Source organism: Sander lucioperca, chromosome 5 (assembly GCF_008315115.2).
Source record: "Sander lucioperca isolate FBNREF2018 chromosome 5, SLUC_FBN_1.2, whole genome shotgun sequence".
Lineage (NCBI taxonomy): Eukaryota > Metazoa > Chordata > Actinopteri > Perciformes > Percidae > Sander > Sander lucioperca.
The window spans coordinates 27,908,704-27,927,526 of NC_050177.1; the positions used below are offsets into that span (position 1 = coordinate 27,908,704).

Genomic DNA, 18,823 nt, shown 5'->3' on the forward strand with positions numbered 1-18,823 from the left:
AAGTGAGACACAACACAACTCTAATGTTTCTGATAAAGGTTCAAGGTTCTTGTCCAATGAAATATAATCATTTACAGCGAGCAGTGGGAGCTATTAAGTTACTGGTAATTTATAATTTAGCTCAGAGAGAGAGACAGACATCATATTCTAGCATTGTATAGAGAGAGACCCTCTTCTTCATCAACTCTTCTTCATCACCTCTTCTTCATCATCTCTTCTTCATCAACTCTTCTTCATCACCTCTTCTTCATCAACTCTTCTTCATCAACTCTTCTTCATCAACTCTTCTTCATCACCTCTTCTTCATCAACTCTTCTTCATCACCTCTTCTTCATCACCTCTTCTTCATCAACTCTTCTTCATCAACTCTTCTTCATCACCTCTTTGGACTGTGTGAAGAAACTGTAAGTAGCTGTTTGGTACTTTAACACCACGTTAGTCTTTGGTCTCTTCAGGTTAGTTTCTGGCTCTGTAATGTTAAATATAATGTTTCTACTTCTCTTCTTATTTCCTGAGAAAGTGTTCAGGACTCTTGTGATGAAGATCAGAAAGCTGTCTGCAGCAGTTAGTGTCGGTCGTTGTATTCACTGACAGGACTGATGTGGAGACAACATGACTCAGCTCTTTTATTCTCTCACTAAACCAACTAATATGGAACTGGTCACTATGAGCTGGTACTCCTCCAACAGGAACTAGTGGCTCTTCTTTATGATGCATCTTTGGGTTCAGATTCACTACCATGTTATTAGTAGAGTCCAATCCTAATCAGGACACTCTACAAATAGAGTAGGTGTAGACCACACTCTCAGTAGTCATTTGGTGCAACAGTGGAGAGAAACAACTTCTGACGTCTAAATTCCTGTATTCAGTTATATTAGTATGCACAAATTTAAGTTACTAAATGTTGTAGGTTTCCCCAGAATGAAGCCGTAGCTCGACGCTCTTCTACATCTCCTCGTCTTAATCCACATTAAAACATCCACAGGACCACACGGTGAAAGATTAACTATTTAGTTTGACACAAGAACAAATAGACCACTGAACTCCATTCAGACACAGCATCTCTGAGCTGGTGATGACGTCATGGCGCCCTCTGGTGACATCATCAGGAACTACAAGCAGAGCTCCATCAATCATATTCACACATTAAAACATGTTTACATATTTTATTAGTTTCATTTCTATGTTCTTATCTTACACACCACAGTTTTTAAATTACATTGTATTACATTTCATGTATTTATTTGGTAATACTTAATATAAATATACTATAATAAAAATGGACCCTGACTTCTACCAATCAGCGCTCTGTTACAGGTCTACTTACGCCCCGTCTTCTGTTGTCTGCTGTCTGTCCTGTCCCTGGTCTGTCTTAAAGGCTCTACTTTAAGTAGTAATTGTACTTCATGTGTAGTCTGTAATGTGTGTGCACTAAATGTAGCCTGTCTCGTATGTCGTTTTTTATATAATGTTGTTTTTATATATTTTAAATGTGTAACACCACTTGATCCACTTGTGAAATGTTTTTCTGCTTCACTATATACAGTATATATATATATATATATATATATATATATATATATATGGATGAAATGACTATTAAACCCACTTGACTTGACATACTTTAGATTTAAAAACAACTCCATTAAATCAGTCTGTGTTACTATATTTGGTAATGCTGAGCCTCTCTGGGCGGTTCCTCTTGTTTCCTGTTTAAAGTTTACTTTCACTTTCCAGATTTAGTGTCTCAGCGCTTTCTCTTCGTGTGGAGCTCCAGCTGAAGGTAATTTAACTCTCATGTCTGTAATGTTTTAATATATATAGATATATATATATATATAATGTGTGTAATGTTTGACTGGTGAACTCCAGCTGTGGTTAGTTTAGTTTAAGAGCAGAAAGCTGCAGAGAAACCAACTCAACTGGACTTGTGATGATTACAACTGGCGTCTTCACAAAGATCGGCCGCCCTGTTGTGTAGGTATCTGGTAGTGTTACTGTCTTATAGATCCTTTATTTCTTATGAGAAACACATCGTGTCTGTGTGTGTGTGTGTGTGTGTGTGTGTGTGTGTGTGTCTGTGTGTGTGTGTGTGTGTGTGTGTGTGTGTGAAAAAGCAGAAAATTACGTTTTTACTTCCTGTGGCCAATCAGTGAAAAGCACTATTAACCTCTATAGACGTGTAGAAAGTTCCTCGTGTTGCATTCACGGGACAAAGGAAGAACAAACACACACTGACAACAACAACCACAGTTACACAGAGAGAAGAAACAAAGCTCTTATTATGAAAATCTGCTTCCTGTCAGGTGGAGCTGTGACTCATCAGGAAACAACTCACCTGAGTTGTTCTACGTCGACATTTTGGACTGTGTGAAGAAACTGTAAGTATCTGTTTGGTACTTTAACACCACGTTAGTCTGACTGTGACTGTGTGTGTGTGTGTGTGTGTGTGTGTGTGTGTGTGTGTGTGTGTGTGTGTGTGTGTGTGTGTGTGTGTGTGTGTGTGTGTGTGTGACTGTGTGTCTGTGTGTGTGAGACTGTGTGTGTGTATGTGTGTGACTGTGTGTGTGTGTGTGTGTGACTGTGTGTGTGTGTGTGTGTGGAGTTTAACCAAGGTTAAGACAGTTAACCTCAGGTTCCCGTTGATCTTATGATGACATGTGTTGTGATATTTAAACAAGCGATCCGTCAGCGGTGAAATAAAGCCTGTTATTAACGAGAGCGGTCTGAGAGACCTCCAGCTTACAGCGGGGTGTGTGTGTGTGTGTGTGTGTGTGTGTGTGTGTGTGGCGGTCTGGGAGACCTCCAGCTTACAGCGGGGTCTCTGAGCAGGACTGGCCCAGCGACGAGCTAGAGGCCGGGGCAGGCTCCTGCCGGCTGTCGCCTCACTTCATGGAGCTTCTCACCTCCAATAAGTAATAAGTTAAAAAGTGTGCTTGCATGCTTTTAAACACATATGATATCCAGTGTTGGGGGAAACTCCGTATGAAGTAATGCCATAATATAATCACATTTGGCTGTAACTGAGTGATGTAACACATTAATGTTACTGGTGTGTTGTGAGTTGAAGGTGTGTTTTAGCCCTTTATGAGCTATATGCCAGGCTCTTGCTGTGTTGCGCTACAGTAATGTAATGAGTAGAGTAATGAGTTACTATCCATAGAGAATAATAAGTAAGGTAATGCATTATGTTTTTGTTTTTTAAGTGAAAAATGTGTATTACACGTTCTTGAGTGACCGCAACAGTGATGATATCAAATATCAGTAGCATAATACCATCAAGAGATGTTTTTTTTTTTTAACATTCTGCGGACTGGGACACTAGTGGGACTGCCGGGCTGTGCGTTTCTCAGCAGGCCAAACTCCCCCAACCTACCCTCTCCCCAGTCCCACGCCTTCGCAGCCAAATGTGCAACTGTACATTTATGTTATGTTATGTTGTGTTCAGCAGTGCAAATGTACTGTTTGTGTGCTTATGTGCTGAGGTGTTTTTTCCTGTTCCCACACTGTTCTTATCTTTATGAGGATAGTCTGAGAGTTGCTTTTTTTCCCCCTCTCCTCTCCTCATGTGATGCTGTATTCTCCCTGCGAGAGTTAAGAGAGAGTTGTTTTGGCGCCGAATATGGCGACTCGGTGTGTCTGTGCGTGTTGCTTTAATGTGACATGCACCTACAACACCAGGACAAATTCTTTGTGTGTGTAAACGTACTTGGCAATAAAGCTTTTTCTGATTCTGATTCTGATTCTGATTCTGATTTTCAAAATAAAAGACTGTCTGTCTGTTAACTTCCTTGTAAATGCCTTTTGAAATGTGAAGTAGCCTTGATGGAGCCACAGACTGGAGCACTGCAGTGCTTGCATATAGCTCTGTGGTTTCCAGGGGCCTCATGTATGAACGTTGCTACGCACGAAAAGCTTGCGTACGCTGGTTTTCACGGACACTTTGTGATGTATGTGAGAACTGATGTGAGAATGTGCGGGTCGTCCGCAAAGTCTTTTCTGGCTCTGTAACGTGGCGAATTCTAACTGAAAAGTGCCGAAAATCACCAAAGATTACAAAATAAAGTTTCCACTACAGTTACTGGCATACGTCTGTGACTTTGTCTATGAAAAAACATAATTATATCTGCTGATACTTTGATCATATTATGTGGAAAATGTTTCACGTCTTTCCCACTATCTACTGTTTAATTCTCAGGCTACTTAACTTCTGTTAAACATGAGGACGGGAAATAAATGATAAATCCACTTATAAAATACTTTCAGTCATCCTCTGTATTTCCCAGAGATGAAATATCTTACTGGCAATAGAAAGATCGGCACGGAAAATGCAATAGTGTCTGTGAGTCTTTAGTTGCTGAGGCTCAGACATCCATGGTGCACAGGAGGCGGGACGCATGGATCCATTTCCCCAGGAACACACGCTGTGTCGGGGGGGCTAACTCATGTGATGCGTAATTGATCCTGTGGAGGATTTGTAGGCTATTAAGTAAACAAGGTGTACCCGGTCCACCAAACACTGGGCCGTCTTGACTGTCTTAATTCTGCACATATTTCTGTTACTGTAGTCCTATTTACTATTTCATTATTTCATCCATGCGTGCTGCAGCAGATCACCTGCCGTGGAGACGCTGGCCTCACTAACCTCTCCTCCTCTGAGTCGGATCTCCCTCGCGCTGGACTTCTCTGAGCGTACTAACACTTAAAAAAAAAGAAAATAAATGGCATAACATCAGTGAGTTCATACTGCTATTGTTCGTAATTTGGACTGACTGAGTTGTTCTGTAACTGGTGTGGTGCTGCCACTATTCTCTTGATCTCCACTTCAATATAGACTTTTTATTTCTGCCATGGTTCGGTGCGTTCACCGCCCGGTCACCATTTGCCACTCTGGGCATTTTCTTTTATTGCTTACCCAAGATGACAAACCTCCAAACAGAACATGTTCGTCTCGCCTCCACCTCCGCAAAGTCTTTCTTCCATCTGCAGCGGGATAACCCGTTGTGATTGGACAAAGAATGACGTCGGGGGTGCATTATAGTAATTTCCATATTAATTTACGGGAGGAGACAAGGCGGGGTCGGTGGCTCGTTCACGTGCCCTCAGTTTCACATTGATTGTGATGTATAAAGGAAAGGTGCAGGACCTGGCGTACGCCTGGTTTTATACATGGGAATATTTCTGTGCGTAGGTACTTTTCAAGTTTTGGCCGTACGCCATCTTCTGGTATGAAAGCTGAGCAGTCTTTCATACATGAGGCCCCTGGTGTTTGTGTTGGAGTTGGTTCTTCAAAATGAACTAGTACAGATGACATTTTAGGCCTGCTATTATTTTCCATGTCGCTGTTATTACATCAAACTGTGTAGAAAAGAAGCTTTCAAACAAATGTCCACCTCAAATTGTTTGGCAACCATTTTAAATATTTGGTTAAAGTAAAGCATTCTGGTAAATGGAGTCATGTTCCATCATGTTCCACAAAATTACAATTACAATCAAACTTAACTATTAGTTCTGTGACTAGAGCTTTTAACATTAACTGCTGGGGAAACATTTCCTGTTAATGTAATCTGTTCAAGTAGTTCAGACTAATATCATTCATAGAATATGTAATGTAATCATATCTGACATATATTGTAAAGCTTCATTGTTAAACACTTCACTGAAATTATGTGTATGAATTTCTTTGAATTTTAATTGAACTGCATGAATCCCAGGGTCAGTCCCTGTCCTGTCACTGCAGGCCTCTCATGTTTATACATCCCTCAGTACATTCATGTGGATTTCTTATCTAGTATCTTTTCTTTTATTCCATATTATTCATGTGGATTTGTTATTTTATCATCCTGTTTGTGATGAATTTCCCCTTGGGGATCAATAAAGTATCTATCTATCTATCTATCTATCTATCTATCTATCTTTTTCAGACAACTGGAACAACCCTGGCTGTGGGTATGTGCTGAGGGGAAGTGAAAGAGATGTTGAACCACTAATGTAACGCAGCCCCAGGCTCATGAGAAAAGGGAGGAAACCCTGAAAGTGAAAGAGTTCAGTCAGTTGAGACTCCATTTTGAGTGGAGAGAACAGAGCAGGAGGAGGACACTGAAGGCTGAGGCAGGGTGAGTGGTAATCAACATTTATTATGTTACTGTTAGCTTTCAGCACTGACTTCATGTAGGGCCTGATGGAATCTGTCTTACAGCTTTTTAAATTCTCAATTTCATGTTTCCCTCCATGACAACTGACTGATTGCTGGCTGGTTTTATATCCTGTAAACTCTGTGTGTGTGTTACTTCCTGATCGTTGCTTCCTGTTTTTGACTCCTGAACAAACTTGATTTCTTTTAAATGTTGTGAGCTCACAGTCAGTGTTCCTGTTTTACCTCTCAGACTGACTTCAGATCAGAAAATGAGTGGTTTGGAGGAAGAGGAGGACGGAGCAGAGTCTGTAGTATCTGGCTGTCAGTCTATGAAGAGTTACAAAGATCCTCCTCTGAACTTAAGTAATGAACCTGGACCCTCAGACACAAAGTAAGACCACTGATACTAACTCATTTTATGTCTCAGTTGCCAATGCCACATTATTGTTGTTACACATTCACACATTTGTTCCATCTTCCTCTTTGTATCTGTGACAGCTGTCAGTGACCCAGAAAAACTCTCTAATCTAATCTAATCTAAGAGGACTAATACACACTTTAAATCCTCCTAATTATTGACAGTAGCAGCGGTTTGTGTGTTTAGAGCTTCATAAAGGGCTAAAAAAAAGAGCATTTATCAAAGATTGAAGCAAAATGAATAAAAACCTGTTGGTGTTTGCAGAGTTCAGGACAACAGACAGAGATCAGAGTCTGTAGTATCTGGCTGTCTGTCTATGAAGAGTGATCAGTCCAAAGGAGAACCTCTGACATTCAATAATGAACCTGGACCCTCAGACACAAAGTAAGAGACTGTTTTACTGTCAGCTGACCTGATGAAGATGAAGACTAAATGTTCTGCTAAAAGATTAATATTCATGATGCAGAACTATTAGTTCAGATACTGTTTCTAACTCAGATGGATCTTTTCTGGCTTTTAAAGCCGAATGTTGAAGTTACTGTAAAGAGTTTTTTTTAACTATTTAAAATCTGAAAATGTTCGTCAAATGTGGTATTTATTTTCACAAAATAAAAAGACTGCCTCTATCATTTTAGTGATGAAGAAATGTTTTCACAGAAAGAGGAAGAGGAGTGATGTTTCTGAGGAGGAGCAGCCGTCCAGATCCAGAATCAGAGCTGGACTGCAGACAGCCAATCAGAGCAGCTCTGAACAAAGTAAGTCTGTCCATCTGTCTGCTGATGTCTTCATGTCTGAACACACCGCTGGTTGTTGTAATACTGAGACATGTGTTGAGTCAGACAGCACAGACTAGGGCTACACAACATATCGTTTTTTTATCGTTGATTAGCGTTAACTAATGCAATATACACATCAAGAAAGACACTCAGATTTTTTTGTGTTAATTATAAGGATAATTTAAGTAACTTCAAAATTAAACTGTCATTCTTTTTTGTCTTTTATATTCATTTCAATTTGTTTAATAAAAGAAAGTTTGAAATCAGTTCCTTTCATTTGTTTTTAACTCAACAAGTGTTGTGTTGTATTTTAGCAGAATCCTGAAAGCAGCAGAACTGAGAACACTTCATGTTTGTGTGATTATGTATCGTATATATATCAATATTCAACAAAGTTATAGCATAACACGTATTCTCCTTATATATTATGCTGCACTAGCGAAGACATTTAACATAAATATTGTTACAGTTTACGTCCATCTGAAATTTAACTGGATTGTTTTCATATTAGTAATAAAAATAATCATGGGATTGTCAACTTTTCTCTTTCTTGTTCTGTCTCTCACCTTTGTCCTTTTTTAGTGAATGTTGGTCGTCAGAAACATAAGATCAGGCTGAAGGGGACATTTGAATGTGTGACTGAAGGAGCTGAAACAGGAAGTAGAACCCTCCTCAACAGGATCTACACTGCCCTCTACCTCATAGAGGGACAGAGTGAAGAGGTTAATACCCAACATGAGGTGAGGCAGCTCGAGACAGCTTCCAAGAAGAAGACCCTCCATGACTCTCCAATCAAGTGCTGTGACATCTTTAAAGCCTTACCTGGCCAACAGAAACACATCAGAGTTGTTCTGACGAGCGGCGTTGCTGGCGTTGGAAAGACCTTCTCAGTGCAGAAGTTCTGTCTGGACTGGGCCGAGGGTTTGGAAAACCAAGATATCAGTCTGGTGATTCCTCTTTCCTTCAGGGAGCTGAACTTGATCAAAGATGAGCAGTACAGTCTTCTGGAGCTGCTCCGTGTTTTCCATCCAACATTACAGGAGGTCCCAGCAGAGCAGCTCGCTGGCTCTAAAGTTCTCTTCATCTTTGACGGCCTGGATGAAAGCAGACTTTCACTGGATTTCAACAAGAGGAAGGCTGTTTCTGATGTCACACAGAAGTCATCGGTCAACGTGCTGTTGACAAACCTCATCCAGGGGAAACTGCTTCCCTCGGCTCTCGTCTGGATAACTTCCCGACCTGCAGCAGCCAATCACATCCCTCCTGCGTGTGTTGACAGGGTAACAGAAGTACGAGGCTTCACTGATGCCCAGAAGGAGGAGTACTTCAGGAAGAGAGTCAGTGATGAAGAGCTGTCCAGCAGAATCATCTCCCACATCAAGACATCCTGGAGCCTCCACATCATGTGTCTGATCCCAGTCTTCTGCTGGATCACTGCTACAGTTCTGGACCACATGTTGACTACAGACCAGAGAGGAGAGCTGCCCAAGACCCTGGCTGACATGTACTCACACTTCCTGCTGGTTCAGACAAAGAGGAAGAAGCTCAAATATGCTGAGGAACATGAGATGAGTCCACAGGAGCTGACGGAGGCTGACAGGGAAGTTCCTCTGAAGCTGGGGAGGCTGGCGTTTGAAGAGCTGGAGAAAGGAAACATCATGTTCTACCAAGAAGACCTGGAGCGCTGTGGTCTGGATGTCACAGAGGCCTCGCTGTACTCAGGAGTTTGTACACAGATCTTCAAAAGAGAGAGTGTGATCTTCCAGAAAACAATCTACTGCTTCGTTCATCTGAGCATTCAGGAGTTTCTGGCTGCAGTCTACCTGTTCCACTGTTACACCAACAGGAAGACACAGGTAGTCAAGGACTTTCTGGGACCATACTTCCTGGGAGAAGACTGGGATGATTATCATCTTGATTGGTACAGTGATCATTACCCATCCCTGGATGTCTTCCTGAAGAAAGTCATGAAGAAATCCCTTGAAAGTAAAAATGGCCATCTGGACCTGTTTGTCCGCTTCCTTCATGGCCTCTCTCTGGAGTCCAACCAGAGACTCTTAGGAGGCCTGCTGGGTCAGACAGCCAACAGTCCAGAAATCATCCAGAGAGCCATCAACAACCTGAAGAGGATGAACAGTGATGAGATCTCTCCTGACAGAAGCATCAACATCTTCCACTGTCTGACGGAGATGAACGACCACTCAGTCCATCAGGAGATCCAAGAGTTCCTGAAGTCAGAGAACAGATCAGAGAATAATCTCTCTGTGATCCACTGCTCAGCTCTGGCCTACATGCTTCAGATGTCAGAGGAGGTTGTAGATGAGTTGGACCTGGAGAAGTACAACACATTACAGGAGGGACGACGGAGACTGATTCTAGCTGTGAGGAACTGCAGAAAAGCTCGGTAAGTCCAGATGTGATTATCATTTTAAATCAGTGTGAAGCTGAGACCATCAGTATTAGAGTAAACATACAGACTTTACACACACATGAACAATATAAAATGTACACACTATAAAAGATAAACCTGCTTGTTGTAAATAATTCTACATGTTACTCTGCAGATGTCTTTGTTGTCTCAAACGCTGTGAGAATGAGACGATGATGATCTTTGTGGTTGTAGCTAAAGTATCTTCTGTCATTTAATCACAGACGGAGGCTGACAGCCTTTTTACAGTGTATACAGAGTCTGTAGTGTGTTTCTATAATGTGTCTATTTCATATACAAACAGACATTTATTATTTGTGATGTGCTGATCTAACATCACATGAAGTTTAAGCTTTTTTATAATAACTTTCAGTTAGTTATTTTTATCATATTTTTATGAGCAGATTCTGAACTATTTCATTTTAAGGAAGTTAGTTTTCACATTTTCTAGAATATCTATCAGGGCTAGTTTAAATAATAGATTTTTCAAATTTAAATTGATTTTCATTTGAATGATCAAATATCGATAGTTAAAATCCAGAATGGGTATATATGGGTCTGTATAATATATGAAACTAGAAGACCTAAGGAATCCATTGGTATCAACTATGTCATGCTAGCTGTCGGAAAGTTTAGATAACGCTCCAAAGTTACATTAAAAAAAGGGAGTTTTTCCTCGCCACAGTCACACTGAATACTTGCTCTTGGGGGAATTACTAGAATTGTTGGGTCTTTGTATATTATATGAGTGTTGTCTAGACCTACTCTATCTTTGTCTAAGTGTCATGAGATAACTCTTATTATGATTTGATACTATAAATAAAATTCAGTTGACTAAAAAGTACATTGAAGGGTAACTACGGTTTTTTCAACCTTGCCCCCATTTGCTCATGCATTTGTGTCTAATAGACTTATGTGACCAAAGATCTTTGAATTTGGTCCAGTATTGAGGGAGATCACAATGACGAGCCGGTGTGAACCGAGCTACAATGTAACCTAATGGGGCAAGTGTGAAGCCTTGCTTTTTGTCCAATAAACGTGATTCTTTTTTGCTACTGACAGGCTCAGATTGTTGCTAAAAGTGTCTGACAACATTATAGATTTCAGGACTTGACTTCTTTTCTGAAGACAGCGGTGAGGAGAGTGAAACACGGTGGTGAAAAAAGGTGTTCAGGTAGTCTGTTGTTATGGAGTAGCATACAGAACTCATAGGCTGCTGTTATCTAAAAGATTTTCAATGCAATGTCTCAATATTTAAATGATTTTGACAACGTGGAATCACTTTCATTGGACAAAAAGTTGGTTCAAAATTGCCCCATTAGGTTACATTGTAGCTTGATTCGCGCCGGCCCATCATTGCGATCTCGCTCAATACTGGACCAAGGTTGAAAAAAAATGGTAGTTACCCTTTAATGTAACTGCTTTTGGGTAAATTCTTGATGTAAACATTGAGACTTTAATAATAGAGATAGAGGCAAGTCCCATCGGAGGGGAAAACATCTCTCTACTCTGTTGACTTGTATTGTGTAAAGGTTTCCTCCTCTTTGTTCCATCTGCTAGAAAAACAACAGAAACATGTCTAAAAGCTGCTCTGTGGTGATGTTCACTACCAAAAGGCTTAATAAACCAGAAGTTAAGTTTTCATAAGCTGCCGACCTGAAAAACATAGCTTTTATGAAGAAAAAAGTGGATACAGACGTGATGAATCAGCGAGAGAATGGGAAGACTTTAGGATCCCACAGCATCATCACACCAACCTAACGATATGTCCGACGTTATGTGAGTTAGCTTAACTTACAGATAGAAGGGGAGAGTTCCCCTCCGGTGGGCGTGGCTTTCAGAGTATGACGCGATGCGCTCTGTCTCTTTGCAGCAGGTTAGAGGGAACCTTGTACAGCTGTATCATCTCTTTAATATCCAAGCTGAATTAGTTTTACAACTGAAATATTCTAAATAAACATTGAAATTGTGAATCAGAATCAAATCTATAAGGAAATTAGAGGCGATACCCAGCCCTAATATCTATAATCATTGTTTGATGTGAGAGAGGATGTGGGGGGAGGCCAAAAAAACATCTCCATCCTCGTTAAATAAAAGCTGCAACTTTACATTGTTTAGTTTCCAACAATGAGCATATATGGGAAAAGCTTTTTAAAGATTGTCCCATTTCTGGTCACCCTAAAATTCACACTGTCAGACAATGCATTTCTCTTACATTTCAGTAACACTAAAGGCAAGATGGGCAGAGAAAATAGCAGCAGACATTAGCGCCGTGGTTTTTTATTGAATATGTATATTTATCTCATGATTTACTGAGACATCAGCTGATCACACAGTCAGCTGCTGGGACGACCTCCAGGTTTGTTCTGCCAGTGAAGGAGAGCTCAGCAGGTTCACCTCAGTGGTGAGATTTTATCTTCCTCAAGCTCAGAGAAGAAGTGAGTTGTAGTTATACTATAAATGCAAGCCTGCAGTCTTAATTTTTTAATAAAAAAAATCCAAAATAGATCTCTGTCTGTATGGCATGGCCATTTTTGAAAGGGGTCCCATGATCTCTCACCTCAACATATTTGAATCTAACATCAGACCCTTGTGAATGTGCTTTTTGATCACATGTGATTCTGTTTTTTAAGGATAAAAGTTTCAGATTTGATTATTCTTTATATGTTGTTTATTATCTGTCATCACAGGATTATTAACTGTGCACTCTCTGAGACTGACTGTGAAGTCGTGGCCTCAGCTCTGAAGTCCAACCCCTCCCATCTGAGCGAGCTGGACCTGAGTTACAACGACCTGAAGGATTCAGCAGTTGAGTGTCTGTGTGCTGGACTGCAGAGTCCAAACTGTAGACTGGAGACTCTGAGGTCAGTTCATGTATTTTGCTCACATACAGTGTATAACTCACTAGGGCTGTTGGAACAAATTCCAAAAGTCAAATATAATTTGAATAGTAAAACTATCAATTCTATTTTAACCCTCAGAACCCGCCTGCGTCGTAGATGACACAAAACGGCACCTCTGATTAATATTTAGATAATTTGATAACGGTTTAATGTAGAAACTTACCGATTTTTGCTGCTAAAAGCTAAGGAGTTAGCCATCACGGGGGTGTCTTTGGTGTCTTTGTAGCCTTTACAGAAGGTTTTATATCCAGCCTGGAACTTGTGCCTCTTTTCAGAGTTGTTCAGCAATAAATCTAAACGCTTATATCCAACATTTATCCACTTGATGTCCATAATTTATCAATTTTCCGTAATTTTTGCCGCTAGCTCGATGCTAGCTGCCATTTTGAATATCCCATTATGCTTTGCGAGATTGTGTTCACGTCTTTCAACCAATGGGAAGGCAGGTCCATCATACAAAGACTATGTAATTGAAAAGATGGATCACTCCAGCGAATCCAAGCAAGAACAAAGGCTATAGCGTGTAAAGATAGATCACTGCAGTCTACTACTGTTCTACAGAGAAGATTGTTTTGAGGTTTGGCATAAATTTGGGCCTTTTTTGAAGAAATGTAAATAGTTTGTCCTTTTACATGAGTTATAATGTTCATTATGTTTATTTTTGCACTGCATGACTCCAAATATATAGGAGAACTGTTTTAGAACATTGCTGTGTGTGTGATTTCAATAAATATGATATTATTATATTGATTATTGGCATAAGTGAATGTCATGAGGGCAAAAGTGTCTGGACTTTTTTTGAAAAAATTTACATATTTAGTCAACTGTATAAGTTATAATGTTTATTTCTTCACAGTGTGACTCCTAATACATATGGGAACTGATTTAGACAGGAGATTGGCTGTGTGTGATATCAATATATATCTGTGAGATTCATGTTCCGTTTTATTTATTTATTTGTCTTTAAGGTCATACAACCTTTTTTACATTCATGTGACCTCACTGCAGTACAAATATTATATTCTAATAGCCCAGTTTTTCCTGAAAAAAAATTATGTTCATAAATTGACTGTAGACAACAGGGTTGATGTTTTACAAGCTTTTTTAGAAAATAAAACCAGATGGACAATGAACTATAAAAATGACCTTAGGGCTGGTAGGGTTAATGCTGAACTTACTATTTAAATGTGATTCTTTATAAATATGTTGGCTAATATTTTTTACGATTTTTGCAATGGCCTACCCTCATGCTTTTTTTGTCACGACCGTTGAACAATCAGTTATTTTTTTAGGACTAGGTGAAACAATCCCGTTTAGAACCTGAGGTGAAAACAGTTCTGGTTGAGTGGAATGAGAATGGGGTTTTTAGCTTCATTGGGGTCATCAGGTGGTCACCCTCCTTCACTGGTGTTTCAATGATAGGCCTACGACACCTACAGACGGCTCATTGGCAGCAACTGGCATCCCAGGTGTGACCCCCCAGGTGTGCCCCGGGCTTACGAACCTCGGCGCCAGCGCCTCGGTCTTAGCCGCATCACTGTCGTGCCAATAATGACATTAAATCAAACTCTCGTCTAATATTGCTTAATTCAGTCACGATTAATTATCATGTTTCCAACTTGACTTGTTTAGAGTAGGTATTTAAACATGCTGAGAAGGGATTTCATATATTGTATCACCAAAAGTCCAGACTCAACATATAAACACAATCGTTATTTGTCTTCTTTGGATGTTTTCAAATAATTTGTTTCTTATTTATAATATGTCGTAAAGCGCAAAGTATGAACTATGGCTGCGATTGAGAACCTCTTTTTTATCTTATGTGAATGTGTATATCTGATGTCTTTTTACTCCTCATTCAGTCACAATTAGTTATGTTTCCAACATGTTTAGAATAACATAGCAAGAATTTAAATATGTTTAAAGGGATTTTATATTCTCTATCACCAAAAGTCCAGACTTAAAATTTAAACACAAATGTTATCTGTCTTCTTCATTACCATCCCTCCAACAAAGCTCTGTTAGTGTGATTTATTCATCATTAACCCTTTAGGCGCCGGGTATTATTTTTAAAAATACTAGATTTTGACACCTAAATTTCAGAAGGCTCTGGCTTGAAAGTGGTTTGAGATAGAGACAAAGTGTAAATGAGACAAATATTGAGAATGACCTAACGTTTATCTCGGGAGTACATTTTCCCATCTAATTTGCATATTATGACGTCATATGGCGGCGGCCATATTGGATTATGTAATTTCCATGAAATACCTGATATTTTAGAAGAGAGTTTAACTTATTTCATCAGATTTACCCCCTCCATCCATTTGTTATGTTGTCCACATATCAAATGAACAGGGAAAAAGTAAATTGTAAGCCAACAGTCGTAAACTAGAACTATTACTACACCACAAAACTCATGTAAACAGCGTTATTTAGTTTTTTTTTTGTTTTTTTTTACCCACCACCACGCTAATGAAGGACACTTTTTCTTTTCTTTTTTCTTCTCTTCTTCATTATCATTATTATTATACAGTACAGAGACAATATGAACAATATTGAGACCCCACCCAACCACAAAGCCTAACAAATGGACAGGAAAACTGTATATGGTAAAACCAACAGTTCAAAATGATGACTACTGTGCCATATAGTAGCATATACATGTAAACAGAAAGCTGTTCATGTGCAGCCTGGACGTGGAGTGGTGTGTGTCTCCTCTCTGCTCTGACGGCAGGCTGGGACTGCTGCGCGAGGCTACTGAGAGACTGACCGCCTGTGAGGGCTTTTGGACGGGGGAGGGGCTCACGGCAGCACCCGCTGCTCGTATAACTTTTTCTCGGAGAAAACAGCAGTTTGATTCAGTACCGCGTCGCGTCCCTAATTATTTTGTGTAAGAGTGAAGAAACATTTACATTTACACCCCGCTCTGTAAGCCAGGGCAAGAACAGCGCTGCATACGTGATTCAATGCAGGCTGGACGCGGAGCGCTGTGTGTCTCCTCTCTGCTCGCTGCGCGAGGCCACTGAGAGACTGACCGCCTGTGAGGGCTTTTGGACGGGGGAGGGGCTCACGGCAGCACCCGCTCCTCGTTGAGCACATAACTGCTGAGTGATACGTGCTTTCACGAGTCTCCAAACACCACAAAAGTCTCCAATAACACCAGAAAAGTCGCTAGTCGCTTTTGACAAAAAAAGTCACGTTTGGATGGGATTTTCTCGAACATTTTGCATTGAAGCATGGCGTATTTCTGAGCAAAGGTCTAAGTACGGGATGTCTGCCAACTAGTGGAGGGGAGTATGAATGACATATAACACTCTATTCAGAGAAAACAGCTGTTTGATTCAGTACGCCGTCATGTCGCAATTTTGCGACACTGGCGCTTAAAGGGTTAAATGTACAATATGTAACTTTCTGTTGCTAGGGGTGTCTCAGTCAAAATAATGGATGGTAAACTTTTGATGACATTGGGAAGTTTCGTGGAATTATGGGAGTTTTATTGTTAAACACCATCCCCGAATAGAATGTATCTGTTCACGGACAAGTTTACCCATTCAAGGTTATTCACGTTACGTTTAGTAATGTTTATGCATGTCATTCTAACAAAATAGCTGCAGTTTCCCCAACATAAATACGTTTTTCTTGATTTGATTTGTATTGTGAGCTGACCAGTTAGCTAGTGAGGCAGCAAGCTAACATTAGTCAAGAGATAAAACCACAGTGACTATCACAATATATTTCACATGTCATTGTCACCTTTTGGATGTTTTCAACACCAGGGCGGATGGGGTTAGTTGTTCCATGTGGGTGGGGATTGTTATCTCCCCTCTCTCTTCACTTTGCTGTAATCTTAAGGCTGAATCCCATTTCTCATTTTACCCCTACCCCTTAGCCCTTGGCCCTTGAAAAACGAGGGGTAAGGGGTAGGGGTGAAAACATACCCCTATGAAATGGGACGCCACTTGGTTACATCATCATACATACTTAGGTCTATTTGCAATAAATATTTGTATACACACTGCATGGTGTGTTGTATATCTGTTTCAGTTATCACTGTTTTGAATGTCATTGATGTTTTGAATGTCATTGATGTTCAGAAACACTTTCTTTGTTAACAAAAAGCTGTCTTTCTTGCCCAGTAAAGTAAACATTATTACAACTATTACAACTATTAGAACCATAACTTACATATCAAAAGCATATAAAAAAGGAACCCAAATGTTTAAAACTAAAAGAAGACACACAAGACCACAAACAAACAAAAAACTACAGCTATTCTGAAATCCAGACCCCAGTCTGATGCCTGTTGGCCAGTAACCTTTCCCTCCATATCCCATTTCTTTTATTAGTGTCCTGTATCATAACCAACAACAATGTACAGGTGCATGAACAGGAATGAATTACACATGTTTACAATAATACAGTACCATTACTGAATGGCTACAACATGAACGCAGAACCTTCTGCTTGTTTTAAGCCCAGAAAGTGGATCAGCTCCTGGGTTTCCTCCGGCGTCTCTGTGTGATACAGGACGGTATATGTAAAGCACGTATTGATGTCTCCAAAGCAAGTAATGTTATACACTGATATCAAACGAAATTTGTTGCTAATGGAGTTTAGTTAACACTGTAGACATGCATGGAGTCCATTTAAGGCAGAGAAATGCGGGACTTTTGTGCAAATAAGCAATGTAGCTAACGTTAACGTTAACTTTAGCGTTAGCATTAGCCTTACCATAGCAAGCTAGCGATTTTTAAAAATGTTTCAATTACAAATATGGTTGGAAATATATATGTACAGGACTGTGTAGAGCACAAAACAAGACCGTCGTAATTTTTAAATCAATTCTTTAAGCTGAAAATACTTACATTTATGGGTCTCTCTGGTTGACTGGGAAGCCATGTTCCTTGTTGCGCAATGTATCTGGATACTCCTTGCTGTTCAAGTAACTTGCGTCCTTACTTGGTGTTAAAGGGTATATAGCCCTTCCCCCTAGCCCTACCCCTCGACCAATATGAGTATTGGGACAGCACTCAGCTCTCACGGGAGCGCGCAAAACCAAGGGGTAGGGGTAAGGGGAAGGGTTAAGACAGAGAAATGAGACACAGCCTAAATAGTCATTTTGGTTCTTAACCCACCTTTTGTTGGGTTAATTTAGCTAACTTATTTATTTTATTTATTTATTTCAGGTTTATTTAACAGGGACAATGCACACTAATAATACTTATAAAAATGTAAAATGTGCCAGAATTAGCCAAAAGGCTATTTTAAATCTGCTGTTACCTGCATCGTACAATGTCACACCTAAAAAGATAAAAGGATTATAATAGTACATACAGGTTTAGCCCAATACAAGTAAAATTTACTATAAATGTAAAAAATCTAAAATGACAAGATCAACATATAAACAAGAACAGTTGGTCATTATCAACACCAACCCACACATGCACACAAGCCAAACGTTCAGTATCCATGTAACAGACAACCTCGTAGGCATAGCACAAGTGGCACAAACAGGCAGGACAGGAAAGAAAAGATAGCAGCAAGATTTAGAGTCTACATGTAATGTTGACAGTCCTGATTACCTGTTAGCCACTTCTTTAAGTTAAATTTAATGTGAGTTGGAATGAGGTTCCATTCATGAGAAGCCCTGACTGAAAAAGCTGTTTGACTGAATGCACTTTTCCTCATGGGACAATGCAGTCACCTCTTGCTGTTGTAGATCTGTAAGCGTTTGGTACTATGTTGACAAACTGGCTCAATACATGAGGAGCCAGTCCATGTAGAATTTTGTACAGAAGACAGATCTGTATATCTAATCAAATTTTCGAAACTGTAAAGACAGCTAAATGCGAAGGGGGGAGAAATTCGGCAGGGAGGAGATTTTTGGCACGAACACTGGTAGCGCTAACGAAGACGTAGCTAACGTTATGGATGGACGTTATTCTGACTCGGGCACCTGGGTCTGATATGGTCTGTTTCCCGACGCTTCATTAAATTGCCGTTAGCGTCATTAGCACCCCGGCACTGGAGTTAAGTGCTGGCCGGTTACAGATTGCTGTAATGGAAGTGGCTGGCTGCTAGCTGACTGGGGGCTAATGGTAACTATATGTCACAGGGCTGTTAGCTGTTATCCCGAGTGAAGTCTATCTGCACCGAAAAACA

The 18,823-nt window shown here is 40.1% G+C and overlaps 1 protein-coding gene across 1 annotated transcript in view; it reads left to right on the forward strand.

The window, feature by feature from the left end:
* The first annotated feature begins 319 nt into the window (after nucleotides 1–319).
* Nucleotides 320–18,823, forward strand: part of LOC116057043 (NLR family CARD domain-containing protein 3-like) — a 36,208-nt gene continuing 17,704 nt past the window's right edge. Inside the window, exons 1-7 of the mRNA XM_036001111.1 lie at nucleotides 320–404; nucleotides 2,307–2,381; nucleotides 6,387–6,527; nucleotides 6,819–6,938; nucleotides 7,212–7,309; nucleotides 7,913–9,734; nucleotides 12,449–12,622. Coding sequence (XP_035857004.1) covers nucleotides 6,406–6,527; nucleotides 6,819–6,938; nucleotides 7,212–7,309; nucleotides 7,913–9,734; nucleotides 12,449–12,622 — 2,336 coding nt within the window. The 5' untranslated portion in view covers nucleotides 320–404; nucleotides 2,307–2,381; nucleotides 6,387–6,405. The remainder of the gene's footprint in view (nucleotides 405–2,306; nucleotides 2,382–6,386; nucleotides 6,528–6,818; nucleotides 6,939–7,211; nucleotides 7,310–7,912; nucleotides 9,735–12,448; nucleotides 12,623–18,823) is intronic.